The 25,410-nt window shown below is 39.9% G+C and overlaps 1 protein-coding gene across 12 annotated transcripts in view; it reads right to left on the bottom strand.

The window, feature by feature from the left end:
- The window catches only part of dnmt3ab (DNA (cytosine-5-)-methyltransferase 3 alpha b), a 627,694-nt gene that overhangs the window by 86,009 nt on the left and 516,275 nt on the right, over positions 1 to 25,410 (bottom strand). For all 12 annotated transcript variants that reach the window (XM_087977018.1, XM_087977035.1, XM_087977038.1 and 9 more), the window contains 3 exons: positions 16,832 to 16,916; positions 8,932 to 9,077; positions 1,472 to 1,562 (listed from right to left, as the gene is read on the bottom strand). In XM_087977018.1, the coding sequence (XP_087833144.1) occupies positions 1,472 to 1,562; positions 8,932 to 9,077; positions 16,832 to 16,916 (322 nt within the window). The remainder of the gene's footprint in view (positions 1 to 1,471; positions 1,563 to 8,931; positions 9,078 to 16,831; positions 16,917 to 25,410) is intronic.

Raw genomic sequence — 25,410 nt, 5'->3', positions numbered from 1 at the left:
CAATTCTCCTGCTCCTCGGATGCTGTTTGACCTGCTGTGCTTTTGCAGCACGACACTCTCGAACCTTTAATTGGTGCCAGCCTCTCGATATTGTGCCCAGTGATGATACCAACAGCTAGTGGGTTTAACACTGGCTGCAAGCTGCAATCATGGTAAACAATAGGCAGCTTGCACTTGACAAATTGACTGCATTGAAAGCAAAGGGCATAACTGATTGCCCCATTGCAAGCTCTGTGCCGACCTTTGAGGGCTATTGAACTTATCTTCCAAGTAGTATACATCAGTAATTCTACGCGATTTACATAATCAGCAGATTATTCAAATTAAAACATCTGATTTACCATCGTGTTTACTGAAATGTTCATTAAATTCTTCTGGTTTTTTTTAGTTGAGATAACCAAGACACAAACACTACTCCAATGGATATCCTGGTCCACTCCTCCTCCATTCTAACACATCCCTCACAATCCCCTGCAATCGCAAAAGGTGTAACATCTGCCCATTTACTTCCTCCATCCTCACCAGCCAAAGCCCAAAATGCACCTTCCAGGTAAAGGAGCAATTTATCTGCAGTTCACTCAATCTAGTCTACTGCTGACAGTATGGTCTCCCTTACACTGGGGAGTCAAAACACAGACTGGGTAAGCAGTAAAAGTGACACCGAGCTTCTAGTTGCCTGCCCCACATCTGTCTCAGGCTTGCTGCAGTGCTCCAATGAAGGTCAGCGCAAGCTGGAAGAACAGCATCACATTTTCCACTTGGGGACACTGCAGCCTTCAGGATTCAATACTGAGTTTAATAATTATAGCCTGAACACTTTCATGTCCTCTATTGAGCCCCACATCCCAGGACCTGTCATGGCAAGAGCTGCTTTCAGCACAACCAACTCACTTTCACTCACTTACGGTTCCCATCATTCGCTTTTCTCCTTTTGCGGATTACTATCAACCATCACTTTATCTGCCTAAATCTTGTTCACTTTATCTCTGGGTTCCATCTCCACCTACACACTCATTCCTTTTAACCCCCAGCCCCTGTCTTCAGTATATATATACTACCTTCTCCTAGCTGCTATCAGTTCTGAAGAAGGGTCACTGGACTTAAAGCATTAGCTCTGTTTTCTCTCCACACTGCTGCCAGACCCGCTGAGTTTCTTCAGCAATAAAACAGCTGTCTCCCAACTGGAAATGGAACTGATGGCACATTTGCTTGAATCATTATTTGCTCACTTCTGGGACTGGATAAAAATTTTAATCAACTGACAGGGTGGAAGTCTCTTTTAGTAGGTTTAAGTAAAGAATTACTCTCATTATTCCATGGAAGTACAACTTAATCCAGAACTGTCTGGATCAAAAAGCTAACTATCATGCAAGCTGAACTCCTGGAGAGGAACTGGTACAATACCAATGTATTCAAACAGTTGGGGGAAGAATAAGTTCGACTAATAGTAACAATCATACAAGTTGCTCACCATAAAGTCCTTTCCTGGCAGGATTCACTATGGACAAATCATTGCAGGGACTTCCACCAATCACCAGGTCAAATGGTCCCCACTCCAGTAGCTGAAGGAAAAATATAATTTTAGCACAACTTCAAGACACAGTTACTGAGCTGTCATTTAAATACCATAGCTAAGTTTAATTCATACTGACAGGTGTTGTACTACAAGTCATTTTCTGGTCTCTGATGTTTGCAAGGATGTCTCAGACTAAGTTCTTGTCTCAGTTCTTTGCTTTCAAACAAAAACTATGGCTCATGTGACGTGATAGCACAGCAGGCTGTGGATTTGTTAGCACCCTTTTTTGGCTCCATGAGCGCCCTTAGAATTTATGAATGGAGTTCACTGTGGTGTATATATGATTGTGGTATGACACACTGATGCATGAGTTAATGCACACACAGTGACTGTACTGCTGAAAGTACATGGAGTTTGCACATTGTGAGATTAATAAGCAGGCAACATCGATCTAAAACAAGTATTCCACTTCAGTTAAAGGCTAACACCATAGATCAGTTGGAGGCATCACATACTAACTCTGCCCCAAACCAGAAGCAAACAGAAATCCCCTCTCTCATCATCCAATTGTTGTGTGACTGTACTGACCACAATTATGATGTCATCTCCAATCTGCAATTGATCCAACATGGCAAACCGAAAGGTGCCGACTGATGGACAAAATGTTGTCCATTGATGACGACTCTGGCGAGTAAATGTAAATTTACCCAGCATATGCACAATCCAGTCACATGGCCACACGTAGTATGACAGAGAAAACCAGCGAATCTCTAAACCAACAGCTCCCCTTCCCTGCACTGCTCTGGACACGCTCTACACCTGACAAGCTTTGCTATCATCTGCTGCTTGATACTGTGACAATACTATGGCTTTAAGAGGTCTACTTTTTTATGGAGAGAGCTTGAGACAGAGGTACTGAGCAGTCTGTTCAAAGCCAATCAAGTAAATAGCTTGTGAGGCCTTGTGTTTAATTTAAAAGTTGGAACAATAGAAGCAGCCTGTATGGGTGGGGTCAAGCTCCCACAGTACCAGAACTTTCGTTTTTGCTTTCTGCAGTTGCTGCAGTCTTGAAGCTGTATGTGGAAGCTCTTTCTCCTCTCTGTTACAGCTAACAGCTGGAGTTCTCTTCCTGCTGCTAGAATTGCATGTGAGACAATCTATTTTACTGAATTTGCCTTTGCCAAAGGTATGCTTAAGAGTTATTATTAGAACAGTTATTATTTTAAGCATTTCAATAAAGTTACAGTTAAGCCAATTTTTAAAAATATTTTGTTTGTATTTTAAGTATAATGTATGAAAAAAGTGTGTTTGCCTCCAACCGGATAGTTTAACCAATTAAATTACATCTGGAACACAATGCCTGGCACTTGCCTTTTAAAATAAGAAAAAGTAAGTGTCTAGACCATTTCCTTCATATGTTTTGAGAGGGGTTTTGTACAACCTCATCACCATGAAGAGACAATCTTTGCCAACAACCACTTAGTGAGCAGTACAGCCTGAGGAGGAAGATGAAGGAAAGAGACAATCCAGAGAGTTCCTTTTTGCCTGGGCTGTCCTTAAAGAGCCTGCCCAAATTCAAAACAGCTAACTGCAATCCCAATTCCCCATTTGCTAAGAATTCCACACCATACCCATCCTTCTCTATTACTGACCATCATAGCATCTGCTTAGCAACATGCTAAAAACAAAAACCAACACAAAATACATATTCCAAATTTACAAAGCAAAATGTGACAAACTGCAACTCATCAGCGTTGTGCATTCCCAAGTGCCTGACCTTCCAAGTTCCCTTACCTGTGTTATTATTTCTACATAGCGATACTTCACTGATTGCTGTCTGTCTGCTGGAAGGCTGATGATTTTTAATGCAGATGGTCATTGAAGAAATCGATCTCACACAGCTTCAGGCCATGAAAACCCTACTATGGCCTGCAACATATTGGTTCGGATGGCGACTATTCGGCTGGCTGACTGACAAGCAATACCCATCATGATAGCAACAAGCTGTGTTTATATGCCTTTAGCCTGAGCTTTCAGTATAGTACTCAGCTGTTAATGACTACTGCTTCTGCTGTAATGGAAACTGTGACATTTTCCAGCAGATGTTGCACCACTTCGATCCATAAGTGTGAGACCAGGGATGGTCAAAACCTGCATACTGAAAAAGACACACTCTAAGATCTCTGTGCCAAACCAGTACTGGACTCTTCCTATTTCCTTGATATTTTCAGCAAGCTATGTGGTCTTTTTCCTGATGTATCAATTATTTTGTCATCCATCGATGTTCTTCTCCAGGCTGTCTGAAGCTGCTCATGTGAGTCCTCTCAACAATACATGCAACTGCATCACCTGTTGAGCAGAAACCCACAATATCCTTACACACTGCTCTGGCTGCAGGACACAGGCACCTGATGAGTTACCATATACAGACCTATCTTAAAGCTGTCCTGCAAGATGCAGTGTCAGACGGTACCTGGAAGTTTGAAATTAAGTGACAACTCTATGTCTTCATCAATCCCTTGCTGGTGTTTGGTGACTGCCTGGTTAGGATACATCTCTTGCAAATCAGAAAGGAAAAATGCATAAGGATAGGAAAACAGCGGAGAACATGGGAAAGTAAGCAATATACATACAGTTAAAATCTGAAGAGGCTGTGGGATAAGAAGGAAGTGGGATTGGAGATGGTGGATTAGGTGTGAGGCTGTCTACATCTTCTAGCACTTAAGACCTGCTTCTGGCCAAGACCTCAGGAATTGCTGTTACAATAATGACCAACAGGGGTTAGGACATACAGATCCACTTGTTGCCCTCCACTGTGCCCTACCAAGTCTGCCAGAGAGGAAAGTGTGCTACTGAATAAGGATGCAACCTGATGTTGACATCACAGTTGAATAGTTTACAACTTATGAAATATAGTATGAGGTTGCAGCACTGAACGGTGAAGCAAACTATACAAACTATAGATAGGTATGCATTCTTATGACAGTGTGTTGGCAGCTTAGTATTGGAGCTATGCTGATTTGACTAATGTCTGAGATCAGTTATACAGTTAGTAATATATAAGATGAAAATACATTCTCTGACGATCACTTGTGTGAGGTCCTCAAAAGTCTTGTATCCAGTTCCTCGGGGTTTGATGCCTGCCAATAACTATCCTGGCTATTGGATCCCACTACTGGTGCATTTCAGCTGCCTCCTCTCCTGTGGATAAAAGGAATGTCGCTTTTCACCCCAACCACCAATGCAATATCTCAAAATTTTGGAGATTGCTCCTTCTTTCATTCACAGGTCAGATCTCTAAGCACCTGCTCCAACCACAACACAGATCCCCTTATTTAAAAAAAAAGATGCAAGTTAGCTTTAGATGCAAGTCCCTTATGATATTGGCACTGGCTACTGCACCAAAAGAAAACACTGATAGTGCTGGTGGGAACAGCGATCATCAAATAGGCAGGTACATAGAAATGCAGGTATTTCCACTGCCATTATTTAGCACGAGTTAAATGCATATCATGATCTCCAACTCTAATCTCTTGGGCTACCGATGTCACCCATGGATTGCCTTGGAATAATTGGACAAGGTTTCAGAGCTAAGATTCACCAGATTCTCCAAACTTGAGCACTTCCAGTGGTATTTTGGAGCAGAAAGGGAACTTTGGTAGAAGGAACTCACAGCAGCAGATTAAGAGTGATTTGGGATTGCTTCTTCTTTATTGCAAATAATGCAACGTGCAATTTTAGGTGGCATTTGGAAGGAAAAACATAAAATCTAAAAAGCAGATTGAAAAAGAATTTTATGATTTACAAATTTACGAACGAAATTTGGCTGTAAATCTATGTGCCACTGCACTATACCACGACAAGTATGCAAGTCTTCAAATATAAAACACTGCTCAGCTGCATTGGATTTCTAAAATTGTGACAGAATTGTGTTTTTATCTTCAGTATTTTTTCCTGATACGAACTCTATTTCCCTATCAGAAAAACAATACAAGTTTAGACTGATGTCAATCTCTGGGCTAAATGTGTGTAAATATTTATTTGGATTGACTGAACTGTACTGAAATCCCTTCAGCTGCCACTGGTGGAGGAGCAGAATTACCAGGGACTATTTCAATTCACTTTTTTTTAAACAATTACACTCTAAAATTCAGGAAGACATTTAGATTCTGTATTTGACAACTGTAAACAAAGAATTTGCCTCATTGTTGTTTTGTTTCCTTCACTGACTTATGATGTTAAAAGTTCTTTCATCTCTCAAAGGGTTGTGAATCTGTAGAATTCAATACTCAAGCGTGTGGTGGATGAAATGGAGACTGACTAATTTTCAGGAGGACAGAGAGATGTTTAATTATTAATAGGCTAAAGGAATATGGAGAGTGGGCAGCAAAGTGGAGTTGAGGCTGAGATGAGATCAGCCACTATAATGTGGAGCAGGCTGGAGGAACTGATTTGCCTACTCTAGCTCCCAGTTCTAATGTTCTTATAGCACCCCTTTCCTTTAAATCAATCATCAGCCCTTCCTCAAAACACCAATTTATCTTGACCCCATTGGCTAAATTTCCTTTTCTTTCCAAATATTGCATGAATACATTAACACCTCCCAAACTGGTGCCCATTTTGCTTGGACTCCACGTTTAAGTTCTCCAAGTACATTTATACCTTTTCATATAAAATATTACTTTGACAAAGGGAAGCTATCACTGTTTATCCTTCATACCAGGCTTGTACCCTTTAACACAGCTTACCACATCACCTTGTTCCAATGACTCTGCATTGTTATCTAGCAGGTAGGACAACAATTGTTTGGTTCCATTATCATCTAACTAATCATAGATAGGAGTATTACCAGTAATGAAAGCAGCTGAAGGTATTGTAGTCCTCTGCCTCACAGTGTACAAAGTGGATAGCACATTTAGGGTGGTGGTAATATCAGTTTAAGATGTGAAGGCACATTAGCAATGTGTAACTGTGAAGCAGTCCAAGAGATACAAGCAGGTAGTGCAGGAGTCCCCTGATACACTTTGGTCACTGGTGAAGGCAAACTCTCAGAGGTGCAGTCAGAGTCAAGTTGGTAGCTTAGCAGTAGGATGGGTCAAACAAACAGTGGTACGGGAAGCAACAGGTCTTTCTGTGGGTGTAAACGTAAATGGTGTTTCGCTTCACTGATATCAAAGTCTAGGATGTCACAGAATGGCTGCAGAGCATTCCTTTTGTGGAGGGTGAACAGCCAGAACTCATTATCAATGTTGAGAAAAATGAAATAGCTAAAAAGGGGGAATGAGGTCCTTAAATCAGATTTCAGGAAGATAGGAAGGAGATTATAAAGTAGGATTTCCAAAGTAACAACCTCAGGATTAATCCCAGTTTTAAATGCCAATGAGCAGAGAAACAGGAGAACGGAGTGATTGAACACATGGTTGGAAAACCCCAGTAGGAGGGAGGGTGTCAGAATTCTGGGGCAGATGGGACCTGTACCAGATGGATGTGGTGCATCTTGGCAGGATTGCGACTATCATCCTCGGAGGGAGGATTTAAATGAGATTGGCAAGGAGATCAGATGCAAGGGAAGCAAAACTAGTAAAAGGAAATAGAAGAGTAGCCAGTAAAAATAGAAGATCACTGAGAGATTGGCAAGCATCAAGTAGGATCAAAATGGAGAATAAAGATTAAAAAGATGAATTAAAGACACTCTACCGAATGCACATTGCATTTATATAAATGCAAATGATGATCTGAATGTACAAACTGAAATAAATGGAGATTATTTAGTTGCCTTTTCAGAACCTTGGGTACAGTATAGCCAAGATTAGGAACCAAGGAATGATTAAGAGTGGTAGGCAAAAAGAAAAAGGAGATGAGAAGGGGCTCCTCCCAAAGATCACATTAGTACATTAGTAAGAGAGGAACCTAGATTGATGGATTAAGATGTAGAATCATTTTGTGTGCAGCTGAGAAACAGTGAGATGAAGCAAACATTGGTGGCGTGATCTGTAGAACACCTATGTGTAATACTAATATTGGGCACTCCAAAATCAGGAAATTAGAGATACATGTAACACGGATAATACAATAAGGAGCAACTTCAATTTGCAAATAAAGTGCCCCGACCAAGTCAGCATTAATGCCATGGAGAATAAATGTGTATACAAATAGGTTTCTGAAGCTATATGTTGAGAAGCCAACTAAGGATCAGGCTATTTTGGATTTGGTTGTCTAGTGACAAAGGGCTAATTACCAATCTTGCTGTAAAAGAAACTTTGGGAAATAGTGACCATAATTTACAGAATTTTATATGAAGGTATGAATGTGACAGAGTTCATTCTGAAACTAGAATCTTAAATATGAATAAAGGAAACTATGAAAATATGAGGGCAAAATTGACTATGGTTGATTGGGGAAAATACACTAAAAGATTTAATGTTAGACAGGCAATGATTAACATTTGAAGTAGTACGATGTGGTCTACATCAGATGTACATTTTTCTAAGGTACAAAGGAAAAGATGAATCAAATAAGATTGACAAAAGGTAAAGCTTGTATGGAATTAAAGGAATAGACTTATAAGAATGGCAAAAATAATAATAAGCCTGAGAATGGGGAACAACTTATATGGGTGGCATGGTGGCTCAATGGTTAGCACTGCTGCCTCTCAGCGCCAGGGACGCGGGTTTGATTCCAGCCTTAGGTGACTGTGTGGAGTTTGCACATTCTCCCTTCTCCTCATGGGTTTCCTCCGGGTGCTCCGGTTTACTCCCACAATTCAAAGGTGTGCAAGGAAGGTGCATTGGCCATGCTAAATTGCCCATAGTGTTCAGGGATGTGTGGATTACGTACGTTTGTCAGGGGTATATGTAGAGCAATAGAGGAGGGGAATAGGTCTGGATGGGTTACTCTTTGGAGGGTCAGTGTGGACTTGTTGGGCCAAATGGCCTGTTTCCACGCTGTTGGGATTCTATACTAATTTAGGACATTGCAAAAGAAGACAAATGAATTGATAAGGCAAAAAGAATATGAATGCAAGTTGGAAAGGAGAATAAAGGAGGGCTCTGAAAACTTATATGCCAAAGGAATATGATTTAGAAAGGGTAAATGTGGGTAGGGACAGGAGAATTTGGAATTTTGGAATTCCACAGAAATGGAGAATAGAGAAATGGCAGAGTAAATAAAGTTGCTTTCCGTTTGTCTTCATGGAAGAAGATGTCTTCATAGAAAAGCTCAGAAAAACTTCTCGACTTGTTAAACTGGAGAGCTAAAAAATATTTATGTTAGTAAAGTGGTACTAGCTAAAAGAAATAGCTAGATTGATGTTTGATAAACCTCTGTAAAAGCAAATATATTTCTCAACAGTTATCTGCATCAAATTTACTTCCATATTCTGATGCATGGAATCAATTTTAAAAGTATTCACGTACATGTTTTCGAGTAACATTTCGAACATCTCCCACATACATGATCTTCCCCTGGTGCCGGACCATACCCACTGTGATGGAATCATCACAGACCTCCGATGCAATGTAGCGTTCCACTTGAATCCCCAGATCCCTCAGCACGAGGAGTCCTGCAAACAGACAGATACAGTTGAACATTCAAAGAATAAGAATGGTCAGCCTGCCCATCTTTCACTGATAAATAATGCAAAAATAATGGAGAGTGACTAGCTAAATCCTTTTGGATTTTGTCAAAAATGGTTTTAGCTTAGTTATCATTTCAGTAGGACACAGCTAGAAAAGATGGCTCAACCTGCATTCCTCCTTTAAATAAAGGTTAAATTTACAAATATATTGTGATACATATTTTTAATCTTTGTGCAAAAGTCCAATTTTATTGTCTGTCAACAAACCTAAATTAATGCATAAACAACACTATTTATGGAGCTGCCCTAAGAAACCAAAATATTAGCAAAATTTCTATGTTCAGGGTTCAAACTTAAATATGTATGAAACATATGAATAAAGCACTTTATTATAACAGCACTTTATACTTGTGTTTTTTTTCTGTTGGATAGCTGCAACACTGCTTTTCAGTTACTGTTTAGAATTACTTTTCAGTTATTGTTCAGAACTGGTTCGTGGAGTCATTACCTAATATTGTGAACACAATAACTGAATGTTTCTAACTGAACATTCTTTATACTTAAATGAGGCAACTTTCACATTGTTTCATTACTTAGGATCCTAATCAAAAAGTATTAGAAATATTAAATGAAACAACAGCATTAATAGAATATATATTTGATATGTTTGGACACAATTTTCATAAGATTTGGAATGACAATTAATCAAAGCGACAGATAATTTGTTGAGCCATGGAAACAAAACCTACCTCTTTGAATAAACTTTTGCCTATCCCTCTTCTTTTTTATTGTGGACTAAGATTGTGAAATACCTTAAGTTTCTCAGTACTAAAGTTTGTAAATATCCAAACATTTATTCCTATGAATCTTCTTCAAAGTCTCTGAGCAATAACAACCTTCCTTAGGTTTGAAAATTAAACTGTATGTATAACTCCAAATGTGATCCCTCCAAATTCCTTTAAGGCTTTACCTTATACTCCAATTTTTTTATATGGAAGAACTGCATGCTATTTGCTCTCCCAAATCCTGCTATTGTACATATATTTAGTTGTTTGGTGATACAGAACTGAAGTATCACTGAAAAATAAGCATGGATGCTGAAGCTTTTCATCTTGCAATCATAAGCAAGGATGTCAATGTAAAGAGAAAACAACATTTTTACTGTTTACTGGAGGAGAGAAATGCTGATTGGTTGTTATGCTGACTCTGATTGGTATCAATATTACATGGAGAATGCACCAGTTAAATGATGACTGACAATTAACTGCCAACCTTGTTTACATTTTAAACCAGGCAGTTGGCTCGGTAGTGTCAACATTTAGCTAAGCATTGTTTGGTGTGGCTCAGGAATTCCATTCTGGCATGGTAGCGTTTGCCTATTTTCACACATGTAAAGACAGTGGGATGAGAAGGTGGCAGTAAATTGCTGGTCCCTGGTTTTTCTGAGCCCCCTCCCTGGTTATTGAAGAATTCCATTTCTGCTTGCATTTTCCAATGCTCCTCCAAACTGTGAGCCTTCAAGGACCACAACCATCAACAATCGTCTCCTAGTTGTCAGTGTCAAAGTCAACCACCTTCATTTCTTGTTTGTAGGTGGCCTTGTACAGGAGGTATGGACACTCAGGAGGTTGTGACCCAATGGTTAATTCACAGTGCAGAAAATCTTTGGCAATCTAGCAATCATTTATCGAATGAATTTGGCTGAACCAACACACACTCATTGCTAAGCCAATGATATCTCTGCTTCAGTCATTTATCGAATGAATTTGGCTGAACCAACACACACTCATTGCTAAGCCAATGATATTTATGCTTCAGTCATTTATCGAATGAATTTGGCTGAACCAACACACACTCATTGCTAAGCCAATGATATCTATGCTTCAGGATCACTGAATTGGTGACCTTATCCTACCAAATGGAACAGAGGACAGTCCTGCTCTCACCACTGTAGAAGGTACACCAGGAACACTCTTGATACATTCGCAATTTGGCATCCTCAATCAGATTGCCATTGGTACACACTGTCGTCCTCAGTTTGAGTACAACAGCTGCAGCTTTTGCTATGTTGCTGTGATTCCAACTTCAAGTTACAAAGGTGTTGCTGATTATTGAACCTAAATCCCTGCGAAACAGCCTCCAGCATCACATGACCAATGTTGAAGCTGGTAGTATGGCAACACTTAGATCACGACATTTGTCTTCCTGATGACAATGGTCAGACCAAAGCAATGAGGAATCTTGTCACTTTGTATACCTTAGTTGAGAGGCAGCTGTTAAGACATAGAAAATCGCTCACATTTTTCAGAATCTTGCATTGAATTTAATCAAACAATGTTGAGCTTAGTTTATTAACTGCTTTGTGGAAGGGCCATCTTCTCAAGTGGTTCAAAGAAGGAGTCATCGATAATGATCTGCACCTCAGTTTGAGTGAATGCACACACAAGTTCACATTGAATGCTAAATGCATTTTTCTCAGAATCTTCACCACCCATCAAGGGAAAGACAGCAGTCCCACAGACATCTGAAGGTAGTGGTACATCTTAAAACTTTCAACGTAAGAGCACAGTGATCCATCAACTTATGGATGCCAATTGATATGCGTGGTTTCTTCAGCATTGTCAAATTGATCTAGGTCCAAACACTCAAGGGCTGCCAGACCAAGATCTAAGCATGTAAGACAGCACATTAAGAACAAGGAAGCAGCCTGTGCTCACTGGAGAGGTCTTTTGGAAGAACTCCTCAACCAAGAGTTTGCCACTTGAATGTCCCCTAACTCTATTTCTTAACACCCACTCAGTCCTGGTGCTTTCCTGGTCCAGAGGGAAGTTGTAAAGTTTATTGGCAGCTGAGAAACAATAAGGCCTCTGCAGAAGATTGAATCCCTTCCAAAACTCTGAAACTTAGCAAGAGTTACACTCCCAATATGGAAACTTCATTTCCTTCACCTGGGAAGAGGACAGAAAGATGCTGTGATTGTGATAATGTCAGAGAAGGAAGACACGTCTGATCGCAGTAACTGCGAAGGAGCCACAGGGAAGATCATTGCAAAGATCTTCCTACGTTGTCACCTCCCAGCGGCTGAAGAATTCTCTCAGACCTACAGTGTGGTTTTCATCCATAGACAATCTTCACTGCTCAGCAAATCCCAGAAAAAAAAGGAAGAAACACGCCAACTGTTTACAAAGCCATTCACAGCCTCAGGAAAGTTTTCAAGTCTGTCAATTGTAAAGACTTCTGGAGTATCCTCTCCAAATTTAGCTGCTCTCAGACATTTCTTACCATGTTCCGAATTTAGAAGAACATACAAAGACATGATTGTCACCAATAGAACAAGCTACAGACCTGATCTTGAAGGTGACTGAGGTTAAACAAAGTTGTCTGATCACACTAACCCTCTTCTCCACTTTCCTCAGGGTAGCACTGCATCTCATGTCCAATAAATGACCTGGGCATTGAAACTATCTACAGAACAGCCAAGAAACAGTTCAACCAACATCTCCCTCAATCCAAAACCAAAATCACTTCTCTATCTAACTTCAGTTCATCAAAAACCTTGGATTCAGATACTCAGTCTGTCATATAAGCCATTAATTATAGATTGTAAATAGTTGAAGATCAAGCACTGATCCTTGTATTCTTGTCGCTACAGTTTGCCTATCAGAAAATGATCCATTGACTCTGGCTCTTCTTTTTGTCTGTTAACTTCATGTTAACGTGACCCAAACTATTTTAATCTTTTCAACCTCAGCAATCTCTATAGGTTTAGCAAACACGATTTCAATTTGATTAAATTGTAATGAGTCATGCCTTTATCAATGGATTCTAGAATTTCCTAATGATTGGAATTAGGCAAACTGTTTTAAAGCTGCCTGCTTATTTTCTCCTTTTTCTTGAATAGCAGGGTTACTTTTGATGCCTTCCAATACCCTGTCATGCAAAAGTCATCCTCAACTGCTGGAAGTGAGAAGGTTGGAGCACCTAAGTGATTAAAAACACTCTGGGTTGGTTGGAAGAAACATCGATAAATCTAAGTTGACAAAAGGGAAAAAAGGCAGCTTTGTGTGAGGGGTTGTGGTAATAGTAGGGAAAGGAATTTAAGGAAAAGTATCTGTTTGGATAACTCGCAAACATTTTTCTTATAAATAGTTAGGTTATGATTTATGTTAAAATCATGTTTGTATTTGAAGTGAGTTCACAAAAACTCAAAATTCAATTTTTCACCATATCCTTGAACCAACAGGTCAAAGAGGTGTGACGAAAATGACAAAAATATGTGACGAAGCTACTCAAATGCAAATAGCAATCACAAGTAATTTTCCACAATGATCAAGATGACTAATTAACTTGTTAAGAAGAATAATTATCATGCTAAAATCAACACTTTCTCTTCAGTGTTCACACAATATGTTGATGCAATTTATTTACTGTTTAATTGTTTAGAATCAGCTATACTTGCAGACCATCACACTGGGTGAAGCCCTATATATTCCAAACCAAACTTAAGCTCTCAGTTGAGACATAAAGAACAGCTCTGAACAGCATCTTTCGACAATATATTCAATTTATCATAGCTCAATATTAATTGGAATTATTTTCAAAAGCAGTTTTGACAGGGCAGTTCCCCCTGGTTTATCACCTTCAATGCTGATAAAGGCAAATCTTTATGTAATGAATTGTTCAGTGTGAACAGAAAAAGGAGGAATACTTGATTTGAAACAGCTTTGAATTATATCACACTAAAGGTGCCAGCCCGAGTTAAGTAAACACATAGCTGCCTGAGTCAAGTACTCCCAGTCTAAAGATTTGAGCATTTAATCTAAACTAACATGTCAGCACGATACTGAAGGCCTCTGCATTGTCACAGATGATGCCTTTTGACATAGGCAGTCGATCAAAGGAACAGTAGGCTATTCAGTGTATTAAATTTCTTCTATCATTCAAATGTAAAATTAAGAAGATCTCTCAGTTTTATGAGAGTTGCACACTTCTACCAACCTTTGTGTGAAAAACAAATTCCTAAATAGTTCAGGTCTGACTGAATTATCCACTGAAAAAGTTTCTTTTTCTTTCTATTCCATAAATTCTTTATAATTGCCTAAAATTATCAGTTTATATTCCAGTTTCCAGAGAACATGGGCTGTGCGGTGGCTCAGTGGTTATCACTGTTGTCTTTCAGCACCAGGCTTGGGCGACTGTCCGAAGGGAGTTTGTACATTCTTCCTGTATCTGTGTGGGTTTCCTTCAGGTGCTCCGGTTTCCTCCCCCAGTCCAAGATGTGCAGGTTAGGTAGACTGGCCATGTTAAAACTTCCCCAGTGTCCAAGGATGTGCAGGCTAGGTGAATTAGCCATGGGAAATGCAGGATTACTGGGATAGGGTTAGGGGGTGGGTGGGAGGGCGTTGAGTCTGGGTGGGATGCTCTTCAGAGAATTGGTGAGGACCTGATGGGCTGAATGGCCTGCTTCCAAACTGTAAGGATTTTATGATTTGATATTAGAACAAGATGATTTGATATTCTCAGGAGTAAAATGTGGAAGTAGATGAAATTAATTCATTATGTTTATCTTAATGAAGCAGAGCATTTCCATAATAAATTTGAAAGGTGATGATATTTCTTTGCAAAAAAAACCAGTAGTATTGGCTGTTTCTGTGGCTTGATTAACTAAATTAAACTTGTTAATGTTAATTATTTAAAGAATAAATCTTTAGACAAGGGGGAATTCACTGACAAATAGACAGTTGTGGTGACATTTTTGCTGTCACTATTTCAACATTGTGGTTGTTAAGGGAATCTCCATAATCCAACCCTTGGTCTTCTGGTAACATTCTGATGGATTTGCACTCTGTGACGACCAATTTACCCTTTCTGATGTGTAATGTCCAAAACTGTACACAGTAATCCACATATGATATAATTAGAGCTTGTTATAGCATTTTCCATTACAGCAACATTTCCAAAGTTTCTCCCATCAGCCATATTCCATCAGCCATTTTAATGATTTCTTCTTTCTAATTAGCACATTACACAGGTCTGGGTATCAACTCCTAAATTTCTTTAGACTTCACTGTTCTTAGCAATGAACCATTCTCAGTTAGATATGCAAGATTCCATAGTAAGTCCCCCAGCTTACCTCATTAATATTTATCCCTCAGCCAAACCATCAAAAAAACAATCCAGTTCCTTATATGTATGCGATTTTTGGAACAAATACACTTCATTACAACAGTAACTATGTAAGTATTCCATCGGCTGTGATACACTTAATTGTCCAAAGCTCATGAAAGGCTCTTTATTAATGCAAGTGTTTTCTTCATCATCAACATTAAATGAATTTTAATTAAAGCAGCCCTGACAAAGAAAAAAAATTCATCGATGAGCAGAAAAACATAAAACTGTGTTAATACACTTTGCATATGGTCTCTATAAAATTCACACATTAGTTTTTTTCTTCCAATTGCCACCTAACTCAGTTTGAGAGGTTTCTGTTTCAGAGGTACAGCATTTGGTAGATACCTCATTCCAGGAAAAATCTGCATTCTGCAACCTAACTTAGAGGAAAAGTGAAATGTATAAAAGATTTCAACAACTCCCTTAACAACCACAGTGTCGAAATAGTGACATCAAAAATGTCACCACAACTGTCTATTTGTCAGTGAACCCTCCTTGACTAAAGATTTATTATTAAAAAATTAACATTAACGAGTTTAATTAATCAAGCCACTGAAACAGTTCTGGAAAAGCACAGCAGGTCAGGCAGCATCTGAGTAGCAAGAGAAGCCCTTCATCAGGAAGGGCTTATGCCCCAAACGTCGATTCTCCTGCTCCTCAGAAGCTGCCTGACCTGCTGTGCTTTTCCAGCACCACACTCTTGACTCTGATCTCTAGCACCTTCAATCCTCACTTTCTCCAAGCCACTAAAACAGCCAATACTACTATTTTTTTTTGCAAAGTAATATCATCACCTTTCAAATTTATTAGGGAAATGCTCTGCTAAATTATGATAAACATGATAAGTTCATTTCATTACTTAATAAACTGCATTGATCAATCCAACTTGAGGTTTGAATACATTACCGAGGCTAACACCTGTGCATAATTCTCAGGGTATTCACTGACAGATGTGCTGTTGTTAACGGAATATATTTTGATATGGTATAGTATAAGCTGAATTATGTACCCCGTTGAGTGCATAGAAACTGCAGTAGATGCTATTTAAGCTGAAACATTCATAACAAAGCCATTACTATGGGCTATTATTAAATTTGTGACTTGATCTGCAATGCCCTGATAATCATGTTCTGAAAAATCCTTTGCTAAGACGCTTTGACAACACTTGTTTCAAGATCATTTTTTAGATAAATTACCTTTGTCAACTAATTTTTGGCATTCATTTTATATCACAATAAATCAACAGACCTTTCAAATCCCACAGCAATTTAATGGAGAGAAGATGGCAGGTTACAGGTAACTGAGTTAATCTATTTAATGGCTACCATATCTGAGAGCAAAATAATGCTAAAGAGAACCAACCAAACAAAGTCATAGAACAGTTATTTTTTTCACCTGATGGTAGCATTTTTAACACCTATATCTATTAACATTTGAAATCTTTCAAATGGGGGAACAGTCAGGAAAATGATGCATTTAAAACAAAAGTAGCAGGTCACTTTTATTTATAAAATGCGACTTGGTATGCAGTTTGTCACTGAATATGTACATTTGGCTTTATACGCTACCTGTGGCTATGCCATCAAAAAGTGACAGTACTCGAACGGGTTTTCTCTTCTCAGCAGCAATGGGTGCAAACAACTTTGGTGGGTCCTGCAAATTTAAGTGAATAAAAAAAATCAAGTGAATTTCAGACCAGTGCATGACATTATAGAAAAATCCCTTGGAAAAATCTATTGCACTAGTGAACCTTCCTTGGCTAAGTTAATTGATTAATGGATTGTAAATAATCAAACTTCCTTTTGTTTATTAATATTTTCTTTAAAGTATGCGACAAAACTTTATACTGACATGTGATCAACAAACTATAAGTGCAGTCCCTTCCCCAGCTACCCCTGCCCCCCGCCCCCGCAAACCCACCTGAGCATGGCCTTAGCTTCTCAAGGACAGGGAAAGTAATAAGCTCAGAATAGGTCTGTGGTACTTAACAATGCTATGGGTATATTGTGAGCCTGTCCTCGTTAAGTTTTAATTTTAGTGAGGTGGCTGGATGGAGCTAAGCAAGGTCAGCTGCATGACTGAGAGAAGGTGTAGTTTGATGAGGCACTTTAGAGTCCAGCAAGGCACAAGGCTCCTAACATCATGTTACAAAAATACAGTAATTTGAAGAATGTGTTGGCAGCCTACCCTCTTCTTGGTTCCAAGCCTTCATGCTGTCATCAGAAATATGGGAAATTTACACTTTGTCAACTTGTGCCTGAAAATATCAATGTCCAAAATGCAACCACAACAATTTGCTGGGCCATGGAATAAAAGAGATTGTAGCAACATGGATACAAAAGCAGCTGAGTGATAGAAAACAGAGTCATGGTTAACAGATGTTTTTTCGTTTGCAGTGGCGTTATTGTTGTGACCGTTGCTTTTCCTCATGCATATTAATGATCGAGACCTTGGGATACATTTTCAAAGTATGTGGATGATTTGACATTTGGAAGCATTGAGAGCCATTAGGCGGATATGGACAAGGTAGTGGAGTGAGCGATGGATGGCAGATGAAGTTCAATGCAGTTAATGAGAAGTGATACATCTTAGAATGAAGAACATGGAAAGCCAATAAAGGGCACAAATCTAAAGGGGGTACAGGACCAGAGGGTCTTAGGTGTAATGTTCCTTTTACATTTAATGGCAATTGAATGGATGGAAAGGCCATATAATAATGCATATGGTAACCTAATCTTTGATAGGGACATATAAAACAGCAGCAAGGAGGATATGTTGAATTTGCCTCAGCTAGAATACTGTGTTTAGCCTGGGCAGTGCACTTTAAGAAGGATGTGAAGAGACCGGAGAGTATGCAGAAATGGCCAATAAGCATGGTTCAAGGCATGAGGAATTTCTGTTATGAGAACAGACTGAGCAAAATGTGACTGTTCTCTTGGAGGGGAAAAGAAGTTGAAAAGCAGCACTTCAAAAGTAATAATCTCTGGATTACTCGCTGTGCCATGCAGTAATGGATACAGAAAGAAGGATATAGCAACTGAATACATGGCTGGAGAGATGGTGCAGGAGAGAGTGCTTTTGATTTGAGACATTGGCTTTATATACAAGAGAACCTTTTGAAACAGACGTCATGTCCACTCTTTCAGTGAGAGTTTAATATCACTGGTTTTTAGGGCTCTTGTGGCGCAATGGTAGTGTGCATACCTCTGGGCCAAAAGGTTCGGGTTCAAGTCCCCTCTGGCTCAGACATGCCGTCATGTGCTCTGTACAGGTTGATTAAAAATATCTATTTCAGTCAACCACTTCCATAAACTCCCAGCCTAACAATGATTACTAAATCCCCATGTTTCTATAAGCAATTTAAACCCAATTAACCCTTCATTAACATATCCATCACTTGTTCCCATATTCATTAGGTGTTAGGCATTTATTCAGACCAGATTCGATGATAATTATTGGGACTGTTTCTGGGGGAAGTGGAATCTATAGAAGTGGATGGGTGGCATCTGAACAGGACTGGGCTGATATCCTCACAGGGCAGTTTGCTAATATTGCTGAGGTGAATTTAAACTAGATTGGCAGTGGCAATTGGATCCTGACAAATAGTTCAGAGGGGGGAGTAATTGGGATGGGATTGGAAGTTAAAATACAAGCAAATGAGGAAGCATAGACTAGATCAGAAAGAATTGAGTTTAATAAGGCTAAATTGAATATTTTAATGCAAGGAACCTGAGAAATAGCTGAGGGCTTAGTTGAAGGATGGGCAGGACTGGCAGCTCAACATTCCTGTGCACATGGTATTTAGACATAACAGAGGGGAGCAGAAAAGTGTGTGTGTGTGTAATATTGTTGTCTTCGGCTTCCAGATATTCCAGTAGTTTGGCAGGCGGTCTCATTCAGGTGTAACATTCTCGGCCTGACATTGTGGTCTTCTTTCGAGGCTTCCACCCCAGTATTCTAGTGGCCTGGCTTGGTGGTCTTGTCCTGGCTGCGTCTTCAGGGCATTCCATCGTTTCTTAAATCAGCGTTCCCCTGAGCCGTTAACTGAACTGTGACGAACTTCGTCTTAATTTGACATTTTTCTTATTATGTATGACTTCTGTCATTGATGTAGGCAGTACGTTGGGGTCACAAAATGTTTCATTTTTACATGTAAATGTACATATACCATAAATTTCTATTCTATTCTGTGTTGATCAAGGCATCATTTATAGCAGTGAAGACGGATGAATTCTTGGAAATCATCAAAAGAGACTATATGGGTAAAAGTCAAAAACACAAAAGTGACAAACATGCTGTTGGGTGCAAACTACTGGCCACAAAACTGTCAGGAAAAGACAAATGACCAAACATGCGATCATGTTTTAGGCAAATCTCAAAGATAAAAGACTGAGACTGGTAGTAGAGGGTTGCTTTTCAGACTAGAGGCCTGTGACCAGTGGTATGCAACAAGGATTGGTGCTGGGTGCACTGCTTTTTGTCATTTATATAAATGATTTGGACAGCGAAGGAGGTTACCTCAGAGTACAATGGGACCTTGATCAGATGGGCCAATGGGCTGAGGAGTAGCAGATGGAGTTTAATATAGATAAATGTGAGGTGCTGCATTTTGGAAAGGCAAATCAGGGCAGGACTTCTACACTTAATGGTAAGGTCCTGGGAAGTGTTGCTGAACAAAACAGACCTTGTAGCGCAGGTTCATAGTTCCTTGAAAGTGGAATCTCCTGCAGGTAGGACAGTGAAAAAGGTGTTTAGTATGCTTTCCTTTATTGGTTAGAGCAGTAAGTATAGGAGTTGGGAGGTCATGTTGTGACTGTACAGGATATTGGTGAGGCCACTGATGGAATATTGTATGCAATTCTGGTCTCCTTCCTATCGGAAAGATGTTGCGAAACTTGAAAGGGTTAAGAAAAGATTTACAAGGATGTTGCCAGACTTGGAGGGTTTGAGCTACAGGGATTAGATTAGATTTTAGATTATATTATAGTGTGGAAACAGGCCCTTCGGCCCAACAAGTCCACACCAACCCGCTGAAGCGCAACCCACCCATACCCCTACATTTACCCCTTACCTAAAGAGGGAGAGGCTGAATAGGCTACGGCTGTTTTCAATAGGCTTAGGGTGAAAGGGGAAAAAGTTAAAAGGGACGTAAGGGGCAATATTTCATGCCAGGGGTGGTGTGTGCATGGAATGAGCTGCTAGAGGAAGTGGTGGACACTGGTACAATTACATTTAAAAGGCATCTGGATGGGTACATGAATCGGAAGGGTTTAGAAGGGATATGGGCCGGATGCTGGCAAATGGAACTAGATTAATTTAGGATACCTGGTCAGCATGGAAGAGTTGGACCCAAGGGTCTGTTTCCGTGCTGTGCATCTCTATGACTCCAAGTGCACGAATTAGAAGTTAGTAATATTTGGGGATTTCAACTACCCGAATATAAACTGGAATAGTTTCAATGTGCGAGGTAGGGAGGGGACAAAATTCTTCAATTGCATCCAGGAGAATCTTTTTGGTTGGTGCATAGAAATCCCATATTTCAGATGGCAACAGTAAGTTTGGAACCAAGGACAGGGTAGGTTGGAGACACTTTCTGTTGAATACAACATTTAGAAATTTAATCCAGGAAGGTGGAAGGCATTTTGGACACAGTGACCAAAATTCAATTAGATGTAGATAATTATGGAAAAGGATGGGCTGGGAATAAAGATTCTAAATTGAGGAAACGTTAATTTTATTAAGATATGATTTGGCCCTAGTTGACTGGGAGCACATATTTGCAGATAAAACTGTCAGAGCAGTGGGAGGCACTGGAAGAAGGAGAAAACAGTGAGAATGCAGGGAAAATATATTCCTCTAAAAAGGATGGGACAGAGAACAGAAAACCCTTGATGTCAAGGGACATGAAGATTAGGATTAAAGAAAAAAACTTGTGGCAGATACCAAGGGCTCAATAAGGCAGTTCTTAGAACACAATAAAAATGTGCAGGGGGAACTTAAAAAGGAAATTAGGAAAGGTAAGAGAGTGCATACTACATTTGGTGATCAGAATAACATAAAATACATAAAGGGCAAGAGAATAACCAGGTAAAGAGAAGGGCTATTAAAAATTGAGTTTTTGAGGTGGTAACCAGAAATGTTGATGAGGTTTACTTTACCAAGGATTTTAATGGCAGCTTAATCAAGAAAGTAAGAGCCCATAGGATTCAAAGCAAATTGGCACGTTTGTGGCTGAGAGGAACGAAGCAGAAGGTGATGGTAGACGGAAATTTTGATTCCAATGGATTTGAGCAAGAGCCCTTGCTGTTGTGGTGTACATTAATGACTTGGATTTAAATATAGGTGGGCAGGATTAAAACATTTGTGGATGGCATAAAAACAGGTCATGTGGTGAACAGTAAGGAGGGTGGCCACAACTGCACGAGCATATCAACAAACTGATCAGGTGGACAGTACAATGACAAATAGAATTTTTAAAAATTCATTTGTGGGACAGAGGCATCCCTTGCTAGGCCAGCATTTATTGTCTGTCCATATTTGTCTTTGAGAAGGTGGTGGTGAGTTGCCTTCTTGAACCACTGCAGTCCAACTGCTGTAGATTGATCCACAATGTCCTTAGGGAAGGATTCTAGGATTTTGACCCAGTGACAATGATATATTTCCAAGTCAGCATGGTGAGTGGCTTGGAAGGGAACTTGCAAGTGTTGCAGTACAATCTGCTGCTGTTAACGGTCCAAAGCACCTCATAGATGCCCAGACGTGAGTTGTGAGATCTTTTCGAAGTCTGACCCATTTAAAGGCGATAGTGTCACATATCAGGATTGATAATCTTCTCAATGTCTAATGGGACTTTATCTCCACAAGAACTGCGTGTTGGTTACTCTTACAGATTCTGTCATAGACAGATGCATCTGCAGCCTGTGGATTGGTAAGGATGAGGTCAGATATAAAAACTAACAGAACTGTGGATACTGTAAATCAGAGACAAAAACAGAAGTTGCTGAAAAAGCTTAGCAGGTCTAGCAGCATCTGGAAAGAGAAATCAAAGTTAACTTGAATTCTGAGGACGGATCACCAGACCCGAAACATTAACTTTGGTTGCTCTTCCCAGATTCTGCTGGACATGCTGAGCTTTTCCAGCAACTTGTTTTTGTTTCTGAATGGTTCCCTCACCACCTGCTACAGACCCAGTCTAGCAGTGATGTCCTTTAGGAGCTGACCAGCTCCATCAGTCTGTGCCCTTGCCATCCTCAGTGTTTACTCCAAGTGTTGTTCAACATGGAGACATACCAATTCATCAGCAGGAGGAGGATGGCATGTAGCAGTCAGCAAATTTCCTTATCCATGATGGGCCAATGTGAAAAAAAATCAAATCTTTTGACTGGGCAATCTCCACTTTCCTGTCCTTGCTAGCAGACCAGCCCATAGGCAATTAAATCCATGCCTTGGTCCAAACTGTAGCTGTTTCCCATTACACAATGAGGGCATATTTGTGACCTGGAACTGAACCCACCTCCTAAAAATAATTCCAGCCCTTTCTCTTCAATTCTCCATCATTAAATCTTCTTTCTACTTTATCCCAAAACATTAATCCAAGCTTCTGATTCATGTCTTTGAATTCAATCTTGGGTTGTTGTGCTGCTAAAATGATCAGCACTTGTCACCCATCCCTTATTATCTTGCAGAAGGTAGTAGTGAGTGCCTTCCTGAGTCACTGCTGCCATGTGATGTTGGTACATCTAGTGTTGTTAGGGAAGACCCAGTGACAATCGAAGAATAACTAGGTTCCAAGTCAGGGAGATATGAGATGATGGAGGTCGGGCTTGTAGGTCATGGCAATCTCATGTGTTAGTTGTTCTTGTTTCAAACAGTAGTACTGAAGTCATTGGTTTGGACAGTATCGTCAAAGTGTCTTGGCAACTTACTACAGTGCATGTTTCAGATTGTACACACTGGAGCTAATGTCGTCCTCATTACTAACTTTTTCCCCTTGTTGTAATCACTTCTCACATTTCTTCTTTTTAACTTTCACTTATATGACCCTTTTATCATCACTCCACTTTGTACACTCTGTAGCGTCATTAATTTTCTCAGCTTTCATTGCCAAATACTTTTTTCTCATTGTCACCCATTATCTGCCACTTAGTCCAACTCTTGTTTGAGCGTGACTGTGATTGCAACAAATTGGATACGCCTCCATTCTCATGGTACTTGCAGCCCCAATGGTAGGGAATGTGACTCTACATAGTCTGAGACCTCCTTGAAGAACATAAGAAATATGACAGACCATTTAGCCTCTTGTGCTTACCTCATCGTTTTAACATAAACACATTACCAACGAAAATATCATGAAGCTAGTGGACCTGTGCCTCACCACCCACTTCACCTTCAACAACATAATCTACAAACAAACCAACGGCACACCTATGGGATCTCCGCTATCAGGATTCATAGCAGAAGCGGTAATGCAAAGACTAGAACAAACAGCCCTACCAACCATCAAACCAAAAATCTGGGTCCACTACGTTTGTCATCACAAAATGGAACAAGATAGAAGAGACATTTAACATCATCAACAACACCCTCACAGGCATAAGGTTCACCAAGGAGGAAGAAACCGACAACAAACTCGCATTCCTGGACGTCACAGTCGAAAGAAAGGACAATGGAGAACTACAAACCTGCGTATACAGAAAACCGACAAACACTGACCAAATACTTAACTACACCAGCAACATCCCAACACACACAAACAAAGCTGTATCAGAACACAATTCCAACGAGCCACTTCACACTGCAGCACAGACGAACTTCAGAAAACAGAGGAGAACCACCTATACAACGCATTCAAGAAGAACGGATACTCAAAAAATACAGTCCGCAGATTCCTCAAGAACAAACCACGACAAGCAGACCAAACACAGCCAGAAACCCTAACCACCTTACCATACATCAAAGAAGTTTCAGAAATGACAGCCAGACTACTAAGACCCCTTGGAATCCTAGTAGCACACGAACCCACCAACATTGTCAAACAAAAACTAACAAACTTAAAAGACCCAGTACAACCCATGGACAAAACCAACGTCATCTACAAAATTCCATGAAAGGACCGTCACAAACACTACTTAGGACAAACAGAAAGAAAGTTAGCCACCAGGAAATACGAACGCTAGCTAGCCACAAAAAGACACGACCCTCTCTCCCTCGTAGCCCTACACACGGAGAAAAAAAAATCATTTTGACTGGGACAACGTATCTATCCTGGGACAGGCTAAGCAAAGGCATGCCAGAGAATTCCTAGAGGCCTGGCATTCCAACCACAACGCCATAAACAAACACATAGATCTAGATACCATCTATCAACCCCCCTCAGAAGATGAACAGGAAATGACATCACCACAAACCCCAGGAACCCCATCCAGGACAAACATATAAATAGAAAGCAGGAGACAACAGCTTCGCTTCATTTGGAGGTCGCCACTGATGATGTTACCTAGCCAGGTAATGAAACATCTGGATATCAAACCTACAGCTCAGCGAGCAAACCTACACCCTAAATGGCTGACTTTAACCACAGCTACACTTTCCCATTGTCCTTTATCCCTTCATTCCTTTAGTATCCAAAACTCTTTTCAGCTCGACCTGAAAACACTCAACAACATCCATTGCTTTTTGAAGTACAAAGCTCCAAAGGTTCACATCCATTGATTAAAGAAGTTTATCGTTACTACAGTCCTAAATAGCCATCGCTTATTGCAAGAGCATGATCACTAGCAGCCAGGGGAAATATCCTCTCAGCACCTTCTCTGTTCAGTTCTTTAACAATTTTACATGATTCAATGAAATCATTTTTATAAACTTAATTTCTCCTCATGAAAAGTTCCTTTTTTCCCCAAGAGTCAATCTTGTGAATATCCATTGCAATGCCTTGAAAACAAGTCTTGCCTTTCTGAGTGCCATGTATCAGCATATGCACTCTCGATCTCTCACTCCATTAGTACTGCCTCACATTATCTCAGAGCTGCCTAGCTACCAGCCCCCACGCCCCCTGCACCATTCCACTTCATTTTCTGGCTTTTTCGATGTTCTAACAAGAAACCTTTCAGGCATGATGGAACACAAGCTTTAACAACTCAGAGGTACT

The sequence above is a fragment of the Chiloscyllium plagiosum genome, unplaced genomic scaffold (genome assembly GCF_037043375.1).
Source record: "Chiloscyllium plagiosum isolate Xiang-an unplaced genomic scaffold, Cpla_swu_hap1 HiC_scaffold_3, whole genome shotgun sequence".
NCBI classification, from domain to species: Eukaryota; Metazoa; Chordata; class Chondrichthyes; order Orectolobiformes; family Hemiscylliidae; genus Chiloscyllium; species Chiloscyllium plagiosum.
Note: the sequence above shows the minus strand (reverse complement) of the source record. Positions and strands in the feature narration are given on the sequence as shown.